At 38.3% G+C, this 22,469-nt stretch overlaps 2 protein-coding genes across 2 annotated transcripts in view; one reads left to right on the top strand and one right to left on the bottom strand.

The window, feature by feature from the left end:
- The window catches only part of mrpl11 (mitochondrial ribosomal protein L11), a 54,409-nt gene that overhangs the window by 17,038 nt on the left and 14,902 nt on the right, over positions 1 to 22,469 (bottom strand). The window contains exon 3 of the mRNA XM_073821095.1: positions 3,111 to 3,206. Within this exon, the coding sequence (XP_073677196.1) occupies positions 3,111 to 3,206 (96 nt within the window). The remainder of the gene's footprint in view (positions 1 to 3,110; positions 3,207 to 22,469) is intronic.
- Positions 14,841 to 22,112, top strand: tmem265 (transmembrane protein 265). The gene is made up of 2 exons (XM_073820997.1): positions 14,841 to 15,394; positions 20,713 to 22,112. The coding sequence occupies exon 2, from the start codon at positions 20,714 to 20,716 to the stop codon at positions 21,758 to 21,760; it is 1,047 nt and encodes a 348-aa protein (XP_073677098.1). The 5' UTR covers positions 14,841 to 15,394; position 20,713; the 3' UTR covers positions 21,761 to 22,112.

A 22,469-nucleotide genomic window follows, 5' to 3' on the forward strand; every position in this document is an offset into this window, starting at 1 on the left:
AGTAAAAAATCTCACTGGACTATTAAAATTAATGGCAAAATAAATGTTTGGAAATGTAAATTGATATTTTCTACTGACAAGACTACAGTGAAAGATAAAAATAAATTATTTAAAACCATGTTTTAACTGGTGAAAATACTAGCACTCTAATAATATTTTTTGCCCACCACTGTATAATAAAAAAAACAATCCCAAAAGCGCACAACTAAAACTGAAACATAAAATCAATTGAATACTGAAAAAAAAACTCTTTTAACTAGGGATGTTACTAGGGATACCGCAATAACAAATTTTTTCGATACTACCGTGGTCGCATGACTCGATAAAACAATAGGTCTTCTGAGAAAAGTTTGCTCAGGCGAATGGAGCGAACGGGAGGTAGCGGGAACTACATTTCCCATCAGCCCAGGCGTGGCCATTATCCTTTGCGGTCTGTTGTCGCTACAGAATGTAGCAGCAAGGAAAAGAGATGGAAATGGTCGAACCTGCTCCGTCTGCAGTGCGTATGCGTTACGTATTCTTTTCAGCACCCATGTTAACGGATTAGAGCGTTCACACTGCACGCGGTTGCTGTCCGGCAGTACGTCCTAGAAGCGGTGCCTTTGCAGCAGTGCAGCGATCGTTTCGGCACCGAGTCTATTTTTTGCTGCGCTGTATGCGCTGAATTAATGTTACAGTGCATTGTTCGCTGTAAAAATGAACATGGATTGACACGGAAATGTACCATAAATGCATATAAATTTCACAGTCAACACGTGGCTTTTTGGCTAAGTTTAAAATAAGGAAAGGTGCAGTTTTAAAGAGGCTAAACTAGGCAACATAATAGATGCACTTGTCCAGGTAGAAAAGTTCTTTAAAGGATTGTTTTTAATTTAATGCGAAAGAAAGGTATAAGAGCCTACTGCACTGCAAAAAAATGCTTTTCTTACTTAGAATTTTGTCTTGTTTCCAGCCAAAATATCTAAAAATTCTTAAATCAAGAAGGATTTTCTAGACAAGTAAAAATTATTGTCTTGTTTTTAGTAAAAACAAGTCAAAATTAAGTGAGTTTTTGTTTAAAACAAGTTAAATAATCTGCCAATGGGGTAAGAAAAAAATCTTATTTCAAGCAGACAACTAGATTCAGACAACTCATTCAGCTAAACTGATTGGACTGTTTTTTACATGCTTTAATATTTTTTTGTTACTAAAATTGAAAAATTTAAGTTTCTGTTTCAAAGTTTACAGATAGATGGCTAATTTGTATGCCATTGATATGTTCAGTGTTCATGTAAACTGTTTAATAAACACTTATGGCACTTTTTTTCGAGTCTCTTCATTAGTTTTGTTTTTCCTGTAAATAATTCAATAAATACCGTACCGTGCCATTCATACCGAGGTATTACCGTACCGTGAAGTTTTGATACCGTTACATCCCTACTTTTAACATATTAATAACAAGGGACATTAATAAGTCAAATGCAATAGAGGCTGGGGATTGGCTTTTTTTCTACTTTTTTTTGAGCTACTAAGCAACCACCTAGAAATTGGAAAATGATACATTTACACTGTATAAGCAAATTTTGAATAGATGAGCACAACTCACAGATTTCAGAATATGTAAAAATATAGTGATTTATTATTATTATCCAAAAAAGATATGAAATGATCGTGTAAACAAGTCAAAAAAACAGTGAGCTGTTGCAGGTGTATTCAAAGAACGAATGATGAATGGCAACAGCATGAGGTGCACGTTTCCCTTTCTCTCTCCCTCTGAAAACGTCTTGCATCTGGTCCTGGAACGAGAGCTGATGTACCTGCAAAGGAGCGCCAACAACAAAGGCTGACAATTCCCACCCTCGGGCAACCACAACTGACAGGACAACACAAAGGGATGAGCTAGATGAAGGTGACATTGCTGCTGATGATGTCTAGTTCTACTTCATGCTACAGAAGTCTCCGAATTCAAACTGTGGCGGAACTGGACCACGGACATTCGCTTAATCGGCTCAGAAGAAAAGATTATGTATTTGGGTTCTGACTGCGACCGAGCTTTAGACATGAGCCAGAGACATTAAAACACCCCCGACTAGATTGGGTGGCAGTGGGGGAGCATAATGTGGCTATATAATTTCCTCACAATGTCTCCACCGCCGTCTGGACCGCCGCAGCCTCACCCCATTTCGCTTACAGACACAGAGGGTTATCGAAACTGGGACTTCCAATTGAAATCACACAAGAGCTTTTCAACAGTTCGCTAATGCAAAAGAGATGGAGACCTGTAATGAGAACTCTCATTTCACGCAGTCGTGCCACTTTAAAATTTGTGAGCAATGACCCCTCCGTAATATAAAGCCATTTCTCACAACCTTCATAATGGGCCTTTGCTCAAATGCCCCTGCGCTCTGTCGTCGACTCGGCAAGCATTACTAACAGCCATCAATCCATCTATTTAAAAGACTGAGAATATGAGGAGAAAGTGCTAGACCTCTCATTTCGTTACAGAGGGTGGATGAAAAACGGGAGAGACTCGATTAGAAGAGACAGAACGATCGTAAGAGAGAAACAAAGACTAAAAGGTGTCAGGGAAAAAAGCTGCTAATGCACACAATTGAGGAATCCATCAAAGGGCCCAATCTCTCCAAGAAACTTGGGAGTACATTTAGGAACACACAAGTGTGTCCTTGACAAAAACCATTTTAATAAACGTGCCGACACTCCCTGAGAAGGTGAGCGAGGAGATAAACCTAGGTCAGATGAACATTGCATACGCCGCGTCAATGACTATTCCTCATTTACGAGTCACGCTCAGATCGGAAAAGCTCTCCGTTCTTCTGCTTAATCCACTTCGCTCAATACCTTCATTTGATCATAATGTCAGTAGAAGGCCTAATCCGCGCTTTGGCATTCGAGACGCATCTAATGCTGTTTGCTAATGCGCCTGGGATGCGAATGTAAACGAGCACCTCCAGGGACTCATAAAATGAGGAAACAAGCGGCAAAACAAACAAGAGCAAGATTGATTGAAAGCAGTAAGGTGTATTATGAGGCCCTCAAGACGTCACATCTGTGACTGATCGGTAAAGCGCTGTTGACGTGAAAACAGTACTCCTAATTAGTGGTTACATTACCTTCACGTTGATCTTGATGGGAAGAGGAATGCCTTCTTTGAGGTCTTTGGTTTTCTCATTGAAGTCTTTGCAGAAGGCCCCGATGGGAATCCCTTTCTAGAAAGGAAAAACATTCAGAAAGGTTTAGACCCACACACATTTTAGCCCCGTTATTGTGAATCATTGTGGCATTCTTTTGATGAATTCCAATAGCCATTTAAAGTGGCTGCATGGTGTCAATCATTCGATAACTCATTGGTGCACTGTGAATGCCTCGGCATGCTTGGATGCCTGTGTGAGTGAGAGAGAACGCGAACGAGAGAGGCTAGTGGAAGCCTATTTACCCAAGGGTGTGAGTGTATGTATGTGTGTGTGTGTGTGTGTGTATGTCAGAGTATGGCAGTCATCATGCCTCTGAGACTCCAGATAAATTAGATTCTCTTTCCTGGCCCTTGCCAGGCAGAAAGCTAAATGTATAGCTGACATTAAGTCAACACTGGCTGCCATTTCTCCTGTGCGGCTTCACCAGAGCATGAGTGTTTTCTGTGGGTTGACTGCAGAGGCGGCTGCTAATCTGTAATCTTATTACAGTTGTAAAAGTTTTCCTTGCACTTGAACTTTGCAAAGGATCCACGATGACTGGAACAATAGTTTCATCCTGTGGTAGATGTTACAGAGCTTTATTTAACAGTTGGAACTATTAGGAAAGGGCTGCTAATGCGGTTTCAATTAGACACCACACCCACGGATCACTCAGTTTATCCACTGACTGTTTGACAAATACCAAGAACTGGCAAGTGAGTGGCATCTGATCTTTGAAGCACCTACTAGCATATTTATATTCATAAGCAGAATTGTTTTAGAGTCTGCGAAATAATAATTTTGACAGTTGAAGTCAAAAGTTTACATACACCTTGCAGAATCTGCAAAATGTTAATTATTTTACCAAAATAAGAGGGATCATATAAAATGCATGTTATTTTTTATTTAATACTGACCTGAATAAGATATTTCACATAAAAGACATTTACATATAGTCCACAAGAGAAAATAATGACCCCATTCAAAATTTACATACACTTAAGTCTTAATACTTTTTTGTTACCTGAATGATCCATGATATTTGAGCCCTTTCCAACAAGACTGCATGATTTTGAGATCCATCTTTTCACACTGAGGACAACTGAGGGACACATATGCAACTATTACAGCTGGTTCAAATGATCACTGATGCTTAAAAAAGAAATACGATGCATTAAGAGCCGGGGGAGTAAACGTTTGAACAGAATGAAGATGTGTACAATTTTCTTATTTTGCCTAAATATCTTTTTTTATTATTATTACTGCCCTTCAGAAGCTACAGAAGATACTTACATGTTTCCCAGAAGACAAAATAAGTTTGAAAAAAATTCTCTTAATGCCTTGTGTTTCCTTCTGGAGCATCAGTGAGCGTTTGAACCTTCTGTAATAGTTGCATGAGTCTCTCAGTTGTCCTCATTGTGAAAAGATGGATCTCAAAATCATACAGTCATTGTTGGAAAGGGTTCAAATACACAAAAAACCTGAAAAACCAAAGAATTTGTGGGACCTGAAGGACTTTTCTAAAGAACAGCAGGCAGTTTAACTGTTCAGGACAAACAGTGGACTCATAAACAACTATCACTAAACAAAAAAAACAGCTGTGGATCATTCAGGTCACAACACAGAATTAAGAATCAAGTACATGCAAACATTTGAGTCATTTTTATAAATTCAACTAATATTTTCTTATGTAGACTTTATGTAAACGTCGTTTTTGTGAAATATCTTATTCAGGTCAGTACTACTAAATAAAATTATTTATTTATAATTATAATTGTTGATGGGAATAATTTGATTGATTACATTTTCAGCATCATTACTCCAGTCTCACATAATTCTTCAGAAATCATTCTAATAAGCTGATTTGATGTTCAAGAAACATTGAAAAGTAATTTGTTCAGTTTAATATTTGTATGGATATATAATACATTTTATCGGGGTTATCTGATGAATAAAGTTCAAACGAACAGCGCTGTCATTTCTTAAATGTTTTCATAAACTTTATGAACTTAATAATCATCTTTACTGCCACCTTTGATCAATTTAAATCAGTTTAAAGAAGTATTGATGACTTTAAAATATCTCACTGACCCCAAACAGTAGCATATTTCACTGTTTTTTTCTGTACACTCTTAAAAATAAAGGTGGAATGGTTCTTTGTGGAACCAAAAATGGTTCTTCTATGGCATTGCTTGAAGAACCTTTTGAAGCATCTTTATTTTCAAGATTGTATACATGATCACAAACTGCTTCACACTGATGTATCAACCAGGGTTGTGTGGAATTCAGAAATAATTTGGTAAATACAATTTTTATTGAATTGAAATTCAAAGAAATTCATATAAATAGAATTTTTAACTAAGCAAAGTTAGTATGACTAGAATAACTGAAATGAATTCTAAATTACGCTCAAACTGTTATGTATTTTAGATAAACAAACTAGCTATAAAAACAACATGAACTGAGCTTGATCGCTTTAAATAGGTCAGTCAGATCTTTCCTGTCTAAGTAGGCAGCTCTTGGCCAAAATAAGATGCAAAATATAACAGACTTTTTGGCAAAGTCAAAGATACATCCCATATGTGATATACGGGCCAAGACAAACAGCACCTTTTGGCGCAAAGTAAATTTGCTAAGAACTTCCTTCAAAGTGCCACTGATGTTTGATCCCAACTTACAAATACAGATGCAATCTTTTCAGATAAGTCAAAGCAAACACTGTCATGCGAGAACAGCAAATATTTCCCTGCAAATCCAGAGGTATTACTGTTCAGCCAGTACGTTGCACAATAATCAAAAAAATTTTCAACACTAATGAAATGAAAAACAAAAGCCCCGGATGGCAGGCAGCCCATCTCCCTCCTGACTTGCTTATTAATAGTAATCCCATGTCAACCCACTAGCATCTCCCTGAGCTCTGACTTCAGCGAGAACAACAGATTCAAGTAAACAAGAAAGGCGGCGGGTGATTCCTAATTAAATATGGATTAATATTAAACCGAGGTTGTTAGAGAGAGCCTCAAAAACCCTTGGGCTGAGATTCCACACCGGTTTTTCCACCCGCTGCTTTATAACTCCCTTTAAAGTTGTTGTTTTGGGTCTGAAAGAAGTTCAAACAAGCAAAGCCACTTGGTGGGATGCAGAGGATAGCAGACAGATCTGTGAAGAAGAGGTCGTGTGACGACGGGGGGGAAGCAAGCAGGCAGCAAGGATGAAAGGTTATGCCGGTGTACCTACATCAGACGCACAAGACATTCAAACTGTGCCAAACAAAGGAAGAAACCATCGTAATTGCACTTTGTGTAGCGCTTCTAATACCATAAGTGAGGCCATTATAAAAATGGGAATCTGCTGTTGGTTGAAAAGACAAGGCTTGAAGATGAAGATTGCTCTGGCAGTCTTTACAAAACAAAGCTCCGCAGGATGCCATGCGTTTAATAACAGATACATTCACTTTCGTGCACAGGCCAAATTGCCAGTCTAGCTCTCTAAAAACCTAGATCTAATCATCCAGAAGTCAAGCAGTCCAATTAAACCTCCTCTTTCCTCAAATGTGTCTGATAAAGCAAGGCTGCGAAGAACAAAATGGCTGCAGTACATCACCTTGACGGAGGCGTGCTACCAACCTTGGACAGCGCACGTTATTTATTATCTCAGATGAATATTAAAAGAGTTTATCATATCAATATCCTCTAGGAAAAAGCAGGCACTGACGGTGAAGGTTCTGACGGAAGAAAAACCCAGGGTGAATTGTGTGAGAAGATAACCAGGCGCCGAATGCTTTCAAAACAATCACGCTTATAGATCAATTTGTTTTGAAATATGTTCCTGGGAAACAAAAACAACTCTCTAACAGGGGGGATAATTTAATAACCAGACTAAAACTCCTTCATCTGATATATGTTGTGCATGGTATCTGCATCCGCAATGTATTTGTGATTCAGAAAACATCCCGTCCTTTATTCATTCTTTTCATCAGTTCTCCCGCTTTGCATTTGTTTCATTATTATAACGTAAGCTTTCAGCTTCAGCGGTTCTTTTTAACGAGATGGCCGCTGACATGGGTGAATGACAAAAAGAGTGAGAACAGACTCGGAAAGTAACAGTTGGATTGAGCGCCACATTTATAAGGGTGTCTAATAATATTGCATTCACACGTGTGCATATTTCCTGGGAGGACAGAGAAAAACAGTGTTATGTTGGAGTCATGTCCCCTATGAGGGCAATAATGAAGATCAATACTAACATTCAGGAGGTCCGTTTGACAAAGCGGGTGAAAGGCTTCAGAGCGCTGATGTATGGAGAGGCCATAGGGGACATAATGAGCATGAATAAAGAATGCATGTGTGAGGGCTGCAAGCTCATTCCATTAAAGAGAAGCAAAAGGAAAAGGAGCACGGCGGTGGGTTCAAGTGGTTCAATCACTTTACGGCAAAGCCTCTGAGGAGAAGGCATTAGAGGACAGTGTGACTCCCAACTAAGTGAAAACCTGTGTAATTAAATGCATGAATAAGAAATTAAGCAAATTAAAATTGTTAACAGTTCACATAAGGAAAGAACAGAACATTGCACGGGTCAGTTAAGAGGATAGAAGATGCCGGACAAAAGACTTCAGTGATGGGAAATGCTTTATATGAAAATGAAATTACGGCAAAATGAGGTACTTAAAAGAATAGTGCACTCAAAAACGTGATTGTGCCATTTATGCTTTATTCACTCTAAGACTTTTGTGATATCTGCAAAACACAAACTGTGAAGTTTTCCAAGGACGTACAATGAAACGGAGCTAAACATTTCAAGCTTCAAAAATCACATGAAAGAACCATTAATATCATTAAAGGAGTGTTGAAGTATTATTTGATACACTACCAGTCAAAAGTTTACAATAAGATTTTTAATGTTTTCAAACAAGTCTCTTCTGCCTGCATTTATTTGATTCAAAATACATTAAAAAAAAAAAAAAAAAAAAAAAAAAATCGCAATATTGTAAAATATTTTTACTATTTAAAATAACTGCTTTCTATTTGAAAATATTTTAAAATGTATTTTATTCCTGTGATCAAAGCTAAATTTTCAGCATCATTACTCCAGTCCTTCAGAAATGATTCTAATATGCTGATTTGCTATTCAAGATTATTATTATTAGCAATATTTAAAACTGTTAAGTACATTATTTCAGGATTCTTTGATGATTACAAAGATCGAATGTCAGTATTTATCTGAAATGAAAAAAACGAAAAACTTTTTTAACATTTTTGAACCATTCAAAAGCTTGGAGTCAGTATATTTTCTTTTCTTTTTTTTTGGAAGGGGGAAAGAAATTATAGAAATTAAATACTTTTTTTAGCAAGTATGCTTTAAATTGATCAAAAGTGGTGATAAAAGACATTTATAATGTTACAAAAGATTTCTATTTCAGTAAATGCTGTTGTTCTGAACTTTCTATTTATCAGAGAAACCTGAAAAAATACTCACTCTACTGAAATGTTTTCAACACAATTATCATAATGTTTTGAGCAGCAAATCAGAATATTAGAATGATTTCTGAAGGATGAAGTAACACTGAAGACTGGAGTATTGATGCAAAAAGATTCAGCTTGGTGTAAAATCTGTGAATTCCTGTGAAATCATAGGAATAAATTACATTTTTGAAAAATATATTCAAATAGAAAGCAGTTATTTTAAATAGTAAAAATATTTCAAAATTGCACTGCTTTTGCTGTACTTTGGTGAGTAGAAGAGACTTCTTAAAAAACATTAAAACTTTCCATTAACTGTTCAAAAACTAGTAGTGTAGTATATACTATTATAGTACTTATTATTATTTTAAATGAGCTTGTTTATATATTTTCCATTTTCATTTTAAAGTGCTTTTGTAATTTTTTTTTAATGTATGTAATCAGTTTGGTAATATTCCCATTTATCCTTCATTTTTTATTTCATTTTTTGTATTTTTAGTACTTCTGACTTATTTCATTTCATTAGCTGCCAAAGCAAGATTTCTAATTTCCATTTAAGTTTTTTTAAAGTTTTTCATCCAATATTTATACTTCAGTTTTCATTTTTAGTTAACAATAATTCTGTCATTAATTTCTTACCCTCATATGTCATTCAAAACCCGTAAGACCTAAAAACACAAATTAAGGTATTTTTGATGAAATTCAAGAACTTTCTGACCCTGCATAGACAGCAATGCAACTGACACGTTTAAAATAGTCCATGTGGCATCAGTGGCTTAACCTGATGAGCTACGAGAACACTTGCGCACAAAGAAAACAAGGAAGGAAAACAAAGAAAACATGCGTTGTGGTACTGTCATGAATGCATGTCGAAGACTGATACAGAAGGAAAAAGTTATTAAGGCTAGACACTGCAGGTGAATAGGGTAAACAAATTAACTAATACTTATCACATTACTTACTCAGTTGATTGATTACTTTGATAATTGCAAAAAATGTTTGTATCACAAGTTCTCTAAAATGCTATGTTTTAATATGCAAATGAAGCACTATTTAATGAAATATCTGCTAATTTGCATACAACAATATAAACACTGGATAAACTCAGTTTCAAAACTCTTGTTTAACGTTTTTGACATATTAGAGTCAGATGTTTTTACAGAAGGAATTTGGGTATATGTTTTGTCACTCCACAATTCAGAATATACTTTCTTTTTTTTTTTTTTTTACAGTTTTTTGGAATAAAATCAATCATTTATATGAACAAATCCCTCTGTAAAAACCTTCAGGATATGGACAGGGATAAAAACGTAAAGCTTGGTGTGTGTAAGTGCTACTGAAGTGGAGATTTATGGCTCAGTGTAGGAGAAAAACTAATTTTGAGAAAACAGCCTTTAAAAATATGTATTTTTTCTGAATTGTTGTGATGAAATGAGATACCCAAAATCCCCTTTGTAAAAGACTCTAATATGTCAAAAAAAAATTAAACAGGAATTTTGAAACTGACTTCATCCAGTGTTTCGATTTTTGTACTAGAAATGTATGCAAACTAACGCATATTTCATTAAATAATACCTCATTTGCAAATTTAAACGTAACATTTTGGAAAACTTGTAATACAAAAAAATGTTTGCAGTTATCAATGAAATCAATCAACTGGTTAAGTAAAGTCATAACTATTGGTTAATTTTTTTTACCCTATTCACCTGCAGTGTCTCGCCTTAAAGTTGTTATTTTTGTTTTCTTTGCGCACAAAGAATTACGGTTGAACCACTGAGGTCATATGGACTATTTTAATGATGTCCATACCTTTCTAGGCCCTAAATGTGGTAGTTACATTAATGTCTATGCAGGGTCAGAAAGCTCTCAGGTTTCATCAAAAATACCTTACTTTGTGTTCCGAAGATGAACAAAGGGTTTCAAGTGAACCAAGCCTTTAAAAGTCTCATGTAGTAATCTAATAGCTTTGTGCAAATAACAGAACAAAATTTAACTCACCATTTCTCCTTTTGTGTTCAATGAAAGAAAGAAAGTCATACAGGTTTGAAACAACATGAGGGTGAGCAGATGATGACAGAATGATGAATGAATTTTTACTGCTGACAATACAGATGCAGACAATAAGAAACCGAATAAAGAGTGAGATGAAGAAGTGGGAGAGCATAACTACAGTTTCATTCAGAGAGCTCTCTTAGAGTGGGATTTAAAGGACACGGCACTGCATGTTCCCTCCTTGTGCGCGCTGATATGTAACGGTTTGTGAAACAGAAGTGCAAAAAAGGGCGTGTGTACACAAGCATGACAGGGGACGTGGCCTCGGGGCAGCAGGCAGGATTAATTGCCCCTGGCACCCGAGAACGGGCAATTCATTGCCCACGCCAGAGTCTTGAAAGATGGGGGTGAGATGGGTGGTGTAAAAGAGGGGTTAATTAAACTCTGCAGTGTGAGACACTCTAATTAATTACTCCGGTTCCCCTTCCCTAATTTAATGTGCTGAACTCTTCCTGTTTTATTACATTATTCCCTATAAGGGTGTCATACAACTGATTAGCCTTATACCCTGCTCCAGCCCGTCATGCAGTCGGAGACCTCAGGAGAGAAAGGCCAAGGCGTTTTACTAGGGAGAGTCCTGCTTTTGGGTGCAAAGAGGATTAATGCTGATTTGCTTGATCCACAGAATGTTTGCATCAGACATTGTGGAATACTAACATAAAAGTTTGTCAGAATGGCTAATGGCTCTATCTTTGATCATCCCAAATTCCCCTCTAACCTCAAACGCATCTAAAAACACATCTCTCTCTTTTTTAAAAGTACAAACAGTGATGATTAATGTGTTCAAAGCAAATGCCATAGGGCGAGACGTGCCACCAGGGACACATTATTTTCGGGTCAATTTTACGGCGCATTTTTACAGCCAATATTGATAGCTATACCTACTTCAGTCGTGAAGAAAAAAATAACATGTTGCACCTCTAGATGAGTGTGCAGCCTCAGAGCATCCTTGAATATGAGACGTGCTGCCTTGAAATCAGTTTATTAAACCAGAACAAACAGATTTATTTACAGATAATAAAACACAGGGTGAAGGTCTAACACACACTGTGAGTCTCAGCGGCATTGAAAAAGTTAAAAAGGACAATAAATGCTCTGAGGGAGCCGTGTCTTTGCCGAAGTCTAACGTCTGATGGAAATCAGCGAGTGTGAAAAGATTTCATTAAACGTATATTATTAAAGTAAAGAGCCCAATTCCTCAGACCCACTCTTCAGAGAATTACACCGCATCAGAGGATGTCTTATCTTATCGAAGCTCTGCAACATCGCAGTCGGTTAATCAGGAAGGCTGATAATTAACCGAGTATCATTATCAGTTGAGCCAGAGTTGGTTTTAATAGTAAGATTTATAGATATTTTAGGTTTCAGAAATAAAAGGAAGACTTTAAGGTGTGGATTTATGATCAAAAACAGTATATCAAACCGTGTGCTCATTGGGAGAACCTTCCAGCCTGTAAGACAGATTGTTTCACTGGGCTGGAGCATGTGTGGTGTCAGCTAAGGGCTCTAATGCGTAGCAGATGGATGCAGTGAGGAATGTCTTGGGATGAGCTTCCGCCAGTGCACACCTGGGACACCAATCAGGCTCGTAACATTTCCAAAAGGCATTTTCTCCAAAGTCTTTACCAACTTTATGAGGGTGAAAGTGTTGACTGTGCACTGCTGGACTCTTGTTGTCTCATTTTCCCCACCTTTCTCACTCCCTCCCTGCTGAAAGCTAGCCAGACCAGAGTGACCTTCAACCACTTCAACCCCACGGGGACTGAAGGGGAGAGAGAGAGAAGGCGATAGAGATGAGGAGAGAGAGAGAACGGAGTAGTGGGTGGAGCTAACAAAGGCGAAAAAATATTGAAGGCAAGGAATGGAAAATGTCTGGAAAGCAGTGGTGCGCATAGACGACTGTGACAAGAAAGATGACTTTGCCTTCTCTACGCCTTTCTTTCCCATCTGGCTGATTAAAACTCCAAGATGACCCCCTCACTATGAATAAATGAGGTGAGCACTGTAAAGAAAAAATACAAGAGAAGTAACCTTTGATTTCACATAGGCCACAAAGAGAATAAAAGCTGGCCTGTCAGAGCAGTTGTGGGGAAAAAAATTTAACAGATAATGAGATTCAGCTCAATCTCCTGTCACACTGGTGCTCTGATCATGCAAGAGCGGTTTCTACCTCAAACTCATTAATATTAAGTTTCCGCCTCAACTTTTTCTCCTTATTCTGCATAGTTAAAATAGACCAATGTGTGTATTCAAAGGGGTCAGAGCATGTCAAATCATATAGGGTTGTTGTTGTTGTACCGTATTATGTTCACAGCTTGTTTTTTCAGCATTTCATTTTTTTCAGTCCCCTGAAGTATTCATTATTTCCAACAAATGCCTTATGTGGGAAGCCATGTTTAGGGTGTGATATTTCAAGAATTATGATTGCCTGGCTCACAGGAATTGGTAGAAATCTTGTTCCTTTGGGGTCTAAATGATTCAATGTGTCTTCTGGGTACAAATCTTTTCATAATTGGCCACAGAAATTGCAAAAAAGTTGTAGGCGTAAGTGGGTGTTTTTGTTGGGTGTGAATTGCATACATAAAGACAGAAAAGATACTGACAAATGTGACCCTGGACCACAAAACCAGTCTTAAGTAGCACGGGTTTATTTGTAGCAATAGGCAAAAATACACTGTATGGGTCAAAATGATCCATTTATCTTTTATGCCAAAAATCTTACTTAAGGATATTAAGTAAAGGTCATTTTGGCTACAGTTACAGTAATTTTTGATTAGTAATATGCATTGCTAAGAACTTCATTTGGACAACTTGAAAGGCGCCCTCAGATTCCACATTTTCAAATCGTTGTATATAGAATACCCGACAAATTACTCACCCCCATGTCATCCAAGATGTTCAAATCTTTCTTCCTTCATTTGAAAAGAAATTAAGGTTTTTGAAGAAAACATTCTAGGATTGTCTCCATATAGTGGACTTCAATGGTGCTCAATGGATTGATAGTTAAAATAGCAGTTTTCAATGCAGCTTCAAAGGGCTCTACACGATCCCAGCCAAGGAATAAGGGTCTTATCTAGCGAAACAATTGGTCATTTTCTAAAAAAATTAAAACATTTTATAATTTTTAACCACAAATGCTCGTCTTGCTCTAGCTGCTTGTGCATGCGTGTCTTCACACATTACATAACCATGTTGGAAATGTCATGCGTGTTTAGCTCTTCGTCTGTATACTTCGGTTCAACGAGGTAGGGTATTTCGATTATGAACACGATTAGGCGTATCCATGTCACGCATGCATGATTACATAATAAGTGAGGTTGAGTTATTGCAAGACGAGCATTTGTGGTTAAAAAGTATATACATTTTAATTGTAGATAGATAACACCCTTATTTCTCAGCTGGGATGATGTAGAGTCCTTTTTTAAAGCTGCGCTAAAACTGCAATTATAACTTTCAATCCATTGGGCACCATTGAAGTCCACTATATGGAGAAAACATGAATTTCTTCTCGAACGAAGAAAAAAAGAGACATAAACATCTTGGATCACATGGGAGTGAGTAAATTAAATTGTGTATCCTACAACATATTGCTCAATTTAATTGAAAATGTCTACTAAGAATACCTAGAAAAACCAGCATGGAAGTAAATAAATCAGCTTTTATTACGCCGCTGAAGTGCCATATAATTTTTGTACATTTTTGAAAACTTGGGTATTAAGTGCACCTTTAAAGATACGCTTAATACAAAGACTGCATTAGTAATCTGTGCAATGCAGTCACTTGTCTTCAGTCAGGCATTTAACCCAAGGGACTGTCCTTGCAATTAGTTGTTCTAGATTAAAAAAAAGTGTTAGTTAAATGACAAACAGCCAATCTGAAAGGACCCTCTAGTTCATCCCAGCACAATCGTCAATTCGTCACCAACAGCAGGGACATCGGGGTTGTCGTTTTCTCCAGTCGGGAACAATGTAATTATCATAGCAGTGATTGCACTACTAGCAGCAATAATTAGTAGCACGGACCCTTCCGGATGGCGACTCCCATGCTATATGCACGAGGCCATTCAAATATCCCCGCCTGCTATCAGAAGTGAAATCCGAGAGGCTAGAGAGAAGCAACTAAGCGGTGGAGTTAGAGAGCGAGCGGAGGGAGGGGTACAAGTGCACGTAAGCTGCCTACAAATGACACACTGCAATCATAAACTGTCGAGCGACGCGTTCGTTCGCTTCTTTCGATAGTGAAGTAAGAAGAAGACATCGGGATACTCGGAGAAAAGCGGCTTCCTTTACAGCTTTAGCGGATAACACGGTTCTAGCGCACTTCTGACCGACTTCTACTCCTCAGCCCGCAAAAAGCTCCATCGCAGAGTCTGGATGGACCGGGAAGGATCCAGCTCGGGCTCGAGTCGAGATAACGGAAAAAAGCCTATTCCCATTATATAAGGATTTTGCGACAAAGAAAGTCAGGAGACAGAAAGGATCGCTTCCTCATCACTTCGCACGAATAGGGTTTTTTATTATGGACAATGTAGTCTTTGAGCTCGGTGTGGCTGACTTCTCTGGATTATTTTCCACGTTTAGTTATGCTGAGCAGCCGTACAGTGGACGAACAGCTCGATTTCGGACACTGGATTCAGATAAAATCGTCTTGATGCCTGCAGGCTTGCGCTGGTCACTAGATTGAGACTGCTCTGTCAAGTCTTCATGCTGTGGGGTAAATACACTTTCTACTTCATCTAATCCTGCTTACATGAAGTTCAGCTCTCTTGCAACTTGATATTCAATTATTCATGCTGCCTTCAAGTCTGAAAGTTCAAATGTTTCACCGCTGACAAGCTCATTGCTGAGATTGACTCCTGCCAATTCGGATGCGGTAGATCCTAATGCACTGACACCTGTCGCAATATGGTCATATATTGAAGTGGTACAGGTCTGATCACACATGTCCTGCAGTGCCAGCAGCACGACACTTACAAGCATCAAGACAGATGATGCCATTTATTCGCGAACACCGATGCTCTCACTGTACAGATGATCTTCTCTGTGTGGGAATGGCTCAATGGCACATTACCGACGGACATTTTCAGTCGTTTACTCGTAAATGAGGGCATGTGGCATGAGTCCAGCAGAGAGTATCTCCAAGAATGAGAGGTAGACGTGATTATGGGCACTTGCACGCAGCAATTAAAACATTTACAATATTTATCACACTATATTTAACCCAGTAATAAGGGCCATCACTTTCGAGTGTTAATTAGGAGAAGCTTTCACGTTTCTCCTCACATTGTCACGCACTACTTCATTGCATTACTTATTATCCTCTTAAACACTGCAGGCATAGTTAGAAATTCTGCTATCATTTATTCAACCTCATGTCATTCCAAACCTGTATTACTTTTTTTTCCCATCTGACCAATATAGGTTAGTAACAAGTTTAAGTGTCAGATAATATAATAAATATGTGACCCTGGACCACAAAACCAGTCATAAGGGTTCTTTGAATAATTAAATAAGCTTTTCATTGATGTATGGTTTGTTAGGATAGCACAATATTTGGCTGAGATACAATGATTTGATAATCTGGAATCTGAGGGTGCCAAAAAAAAAATTATAATATTAAGAAAATCGCCTTTGAAGTTGTCCAAATGAAGTTGCATATTACTAATCATCATTTAACTTTTGATATATTTATGGTAGGGAATTTACAAAATATCTTCATGGAACATGATGATTTTGGGGATAAAATAAAAATTGTGTGTTTTTGGCCATTGCTAATATACCCGTGCTATACTGGTTTTGTGGTCCAGGGTCACATATGGAGAAATTATTTAGTTTTAACTCTGCTTTTAGACATGATAATTAGATTGCAACATTCAAAGCATATGCATAGTGAATATAAGCTGCAGGAACATAGTGACTGTACATCAAAAGACTATTCAAGGCACATCTTTCGTTGACTTTCGAAATACAAGTGCAGATCAAAGAACACATTTGTACAGCAAAATTGCATAAAATTATGCACTGTAACCAGCACCCTTAAGCCATCACTTTATGCTAAAGGATGAACTGACTGCCAGTACTGATGTCTAGTTATTATGGATGTGGTTGGAGAAAACAACACAGTATCTTCCAAGTGACTTGATAACCTGATGAATTATGGGCTGACAGTGGAGTCAAAAGATAAGCTCTGCACCTACAGGCAAGCCTTCTGGGTTTCAGTTCTTCTTTGTTTTAAAATAACTTCAATCATTTTTCTGATTGAAAAAGAAATGTGTCCTGTGCAGAAGCGTTTTTCTCCAGGATCACGTGGCCTTTTCTAAGTTCAGCACTCGCAGTCTGATATTATTGGATTCAATTGAATTCCAAAGCAGAAAATCAGTAACAGAGACAAAAATAAAGTCAAAATCAGATATTAGTGACGCACATTCCCTTTTCATTCCACAGAGCTCACAGAAGATTAATCATTCTAGGTCATTTACTAACATACTCCCTTCATTTCCTCCACACTTCTTTTAATGCGTTTAATTTCTACAGTTCCCAAGCTATGAATATATTTCCATTTCCATTCTCATCAACAATTCTCCAACATAACATCTCCTTTTTCCCAGAGCACGTCGGCTGTGCTTTTTTGTGTTATACTTGTCACTCTTTGCATCTTCATTTCCCTCAGCTTATTTATGAACTATTACCATCATACCGTAACACTTTATTAGGTCTGTAAAAAGCCAAGGGAATGAATCACCATCATGCTCTCGCCATCCCTCTCTCACCCCATTCAATTTCCATTTCACCTCACTCTTTAACACTTTCTCCGCACATATCCACACACACACACATCTAAGAAGTCTTTAGAAGTTGTAAGTAGGGCTGTCACTGGTAATCGAGTAATCGGTTTATTATACTGATGAATTTTTTATAATACATTTGTCAACACTTTAGAATAGGCAACACTTATTCAATATTAACTACAAATTTTTCCTCAATAAAGTTTTAATTTGCTGCTTATTAATAGTTAGTAAGGTAGTTGTTAAGTTTAGGTATTGGGTAGGATTAGGGATGTAGAGTAAGGTCATGTAGAGTAAGTCATAAGCAACCATACATTTTTTGTAGTACTAAAAATAGGCCTAATCAAACAATAGCCTTTAAAATGACTTAAAATAAATACAGCAATAAGGCAATAATAATCAGTTCAAATAAAGTATCAAAAGCAAGTTATTATATGGTTTTACTGAACAAAACTGTTAAAATATATAATGTATTATAAACAAATGCCTATAGATGGCGCCAACAGCCTGACAATTGTTTTTACACTTTACTGTGCAGTCTAATCCTTTTTTAATATTGGCTAAACAACATTTAATTTAAATGTCAACTTAATCTTTAATATCAAATTAGAACAAAGATCCTATAGTCACTAATTTATTGAATATGTGGACATCAAACGTTAGAGTTTTAAACTTAGAGTGAGGGTTTGAGCTTTAATTCTGAAATGACGATGAGCAGTTAGCATATTGAGAAGATATTAAATGTATTCTCCTGTGTTTGTGTAGGTTTATAAATGATTTACCTTACAAATCTGATGAAATGGCGCATGTTGCATTTCCAGATGAACGTTATAATAAATCCAAACTCTCAACAACATGCAGAGATGGAGTTTGAGATGCTCCGCACATGTAAATGATAACAGTTTGTGTGCATATATTTATTAAATTGAATCATAGCTTTTGTGAAGTCACAGTAGCATTATGCTTTATTACGATTTTAAATGAGTTTAATAATATCATGCAGCTTTGGAAAGCAGTCTAATAATGTATTTCATGGATTGCCATCCATGGAGTGCGGCACTCAAATTGAATCGAGGAATCGTGACAGCCCTAGTTGTAAGTGAAATAATAGGATAGTTTACACAAAAATGACAATTCTGTCATAATTCATTCTCCCTGATGTCATCCATTTAGAGTTAACTTTTCTTTTTGCAAAGTTGCAACATCTAACGTAGCAAACCTGTATCTTAAACACTATTGACACCCTGTATATCCTCAACAGTAATGATTTTTATGTTTAAAAAGCCATCTGTCTGAGGTGTTGACATTCACATCAGACACAAATGGTCAGACCAGCCATTGAGTTCATCCGGCTGAGAAGGCCCACATTCGATTTCACCATAAAGCCCACAATCATTCCTCTACATTAATCAATACCACAGTTTTACACTGTCCGTAGCTGAAATATGGCTTGAGGAAACATGAATAAAATCAACATCAGTATGCAGTGTTATGACAACACCTCTCGGACAGTATTAAGATTGAGCGTCGCCATTTTGCAGGTGGCCCAGTGCACTCAGAAGCTTCATTTTACAAAACCAGAGTCAGGCTTGATCAAGTCACGCTTCGTACTAAAACCAAAGACAATTAAATACCGCAATATGTGACGGAAAACCAGCACGGAAGGCAAGCCATGAGGAAAAGAGGCTTTGAAAGTGTGCCTGGGTTTTCTTTGATATAATTAATTAATAAGGGAACAAGGGTTGACATGAATATGCTATAAACTATGCTGAAAACCTGGGACACTTGGAAAGGGACTGAAATTTTCATGAATTGAGAAGTCATATTTAGAAAGACAGGGGTGTGCGATATATATCGTCTGCGATAATATCATAAATGTTGTTTTAACAATGTGCAATTTGACCTTATTGAGTATATCGTGAAAAGCAAAGAAAACATGCCTACATCATGTGATGAAGTCTAATAGGAATTTTATTGAACTTTTATACAAAAGTTCAATAAACAAGCAGTTAATATTAACATACTTACGTTTTAGACACCTTATTTTCTGTTTTTACTCTATTTCGCTAACAAAAAACATTCCAAACACAGCCACAGCACTGTTTTGCATCTCTGAGCAACATGACTGTTTCCTTCCTGAATCAATCAACTGTTTAAATGATTGGGTTCAACTGCAATGACTCACTTCTTAACAGTGATTTGCTGTCACCTATTGGCGGTTTTAATTTCAGATTTAAAGTCCAAATCTAAACGCCATTCCATATGCTACTTCTGTGTTTTCTCTGCATTGCAAAGATGAATTTTGTTGATACTGATTTCATCTGCTTGGGAACAGCCCAAATGTAAGAATTTGAATTGAAACGATAATGCACACTTTCAGAAAAAATGGCTTTATAAAGGTAATAATGCCCATAAAACTTTTTGGAAAAGATTGAGTTGTATCACTGCTGTGAACCGACCACACAGAATATGAATAATCATCAAAAAAATCAGACGCCTTAAGATACCATCTCAATAACACACTCCAGAAAATATCGAGATATCATTTTTTTTGTCAATATCGCACACCCCTAGACAGACACAAAGAAAGGTATTATATTTAAGGCAGCAACTGAGAAAAACAAATTAGGAGTGGAAGCAGAAAGATATGCTTGTTTTGGACGTGATGAAAAAAAAGACCCTGACCACTCTAACACCCCGTCTAAAACAAGCAAATGCTTATACTCCGAGCTGCCACAAACCTCATCCTACTAATCCAGTCAATGTCACCGGCTTTGTAAACTCAACAAGCCTTTGAAATTCCATGAATTGTAAAATAGCCCAGGATTGCAAACTACATTTGTCAAGACCTTCTGTACAGACGCTCAGTAACTACCTTTGATATTAAGGTTGAAAAAGAAAATCTCTGCCATTTAAGCATTGCCAAACAATGAAGCAGCTTCAAGGCAGTGCATGAATAGTCTATTGTTGACCTGCACGTTGCAGAAAATCATGCAATTTGCCCAGTCCATAAAAATGGACTAAAAGGCCATAAATAGTATTATGTACATGTACTTTCAAGGCTTTGAAGATATATGGCCAATTTACTCTGAAATTGCACTTTTCTCTGTATATTCCAGCCTTGTAATAGCGCATAATCATGCAGGCCGTGTCCTTATCAGGATATAACCTCTAAAACCATCCTCGCCTCTTTCCTTAATGAGTCATCAGAGTCTGACTATGTCCTTGTTTCTCCTTCTTCCTCAAGCATGTTGCCCTCGCCCCAGGTGTGCGTGTCTACTCTGGTGACAGTGAGCACGATGGCCGTGGTCGACCTCTACCTGCTGGAGCAGAGCATGCTGGGACCTCGAGGCGGAGCCCGTCCTGCAGTATGGCCATGTGTCGCCGTCGCGCTGGGCGACCTGTGTTTCCTGCTGGCTCTGCGCTTTGTTTCCGCCGGTGTGGTTTCAGAGGCTCGCTCTCCCCGCCGGGGCTTCGCCAACGCTCTCTGGTTTCTTTTCCTCTCGCTGCTGCAGCTCAAGCTTTTCTTTGTGTGTCAGAACTACAGACAGGAGAGACGACCACCGGATCCTCTCGCCCGCAAGACTCTGACTCTTTTACTTTCGGTGTGCCTACCCTCGCTGTTCCTCATCCTGACAGGAGCCGATTACATGACTCCACTCCGTAGGAAGCAGGAGGTGCGCAGCCGGCTTCTGTGGGTGGTGGTCGACTTGCTTGATGTGTTGGATCTGCAAGCCGGCCTGTGGGAGGTGCAGGGAAGTGTGGGGGTTCCTCTTTGGGTGGAGGGCATAGTGTTCTTTTACTGTTACGTTCTGTTGCTGTTGCTGCCATGCGTGTCCCTCACGGAGCTAGGTGCCACTGCGCTGCCTGGGCTACAGGCGGCTCGGAAGGAGGCCATCTATCCATGGCTCAGCCTGGTGACCATTAACCTGTTCACGCTCGTGCCCAGAGGGGTTGGAATGCTGTGGTACAGGGACCCGCGAGTATCCACGGTGTTCCTGGGAAAAAACTTGCTGGCTCTTGCGGTCAAGTTAAGCTCCGCTTGGGAGAGGCATAGAAAGGGCAGCGGAGGGATGCAGGGTGCAGGAGCCACCACTGGAACTGGAAACCAGACTCGAGGGACTGCATCAGAGCAAGTTACAGAGCAGGAGCAAGAGTGCACATCTCCAGTGCCGTCCTCTACGCGTTACCACTCACTTTCACGCACTCACGGACACAGCCACACGCTCTCTCACGTCAGCTTGGACCCCACTGAGACCTCACTGGGACCGGCTTACATTTCCCATGAGCTGTAGAGTCCGAAACTGCCAGCAACTGGGATTTGCAGGTTCATAACTATTCCTGGAGTCTCTGTGCTTTTGGCGAGATTAGCAGAGATAACTCCTGGTATTAGCACACTTTGTAGTTTGTACAGCTGATGATTTGTAAAGCCAAACACGAGCAGCCTATTGTGGTGTGACGCTCCCAGACAAAATGGTAATGAGGCAGAGGGGGGAGCTGTTTTAATTAAGTGCCTTCTTTAAAGAGCAACAATTAATATTGTTACTCTTGTTCGTTTCGGTGTTCGTCAAGGACTTGAATTAAACCATGTACTGTGAAGCATGACCACTGTTAATATTCCACTCTGTAATAAAAGTGTTTAATAGACACCTGCCTCCACCATTGTTACCCGGTCTCAGGCAGACCCCATAATCTGTTGGTCTGACATGCGAGACAGAAGCAGCTTTTAAAGTAAATTCGTGCAGACCTGTCAAACCTAATGACAACATTTCAAAAATTATATGGGATGGAACTTCATTTAAAAACCACAATTTTTATAGTCGGTCCTCACAAACAAATTAATCCATTCCTCCATCAACTAAATGGGCGTTTCATGGTTGAGCAAACGCAGAAGCAAAAAGTATCTGTCAGTCACTTTCAACAGTAAAACTTTCCCTGCAATTACATAAAGCGAGGTACGCAAGTCTGAGACTTCAAGTGAAAAATGCTTTTATTTTGCATTTT

This window comes from Garra rufa, chromosome 16 (assembly GCF_049309525.1).
Source record: "Garra rufa chromosome 16, GarRuf1.0, whole genome shotgun sequence".
Taxonomy (NCBI): domain Eukaryota; kingdom Metazoa; phylum Chordata; class Actinopteri; order Cypriniformes; family Cyprinidae; genus Garra; species Garra rufa.

What these genes read in the sequence shown, in the direction of transcription:
- tmem265 (XM_073820997.1), top strand. Translation starts at nt 20,714, where the DNA reads ATGTTGCCCTCGCCCCAGGTGTGCGTGTCTACTCTGGTGACAGTGAGC.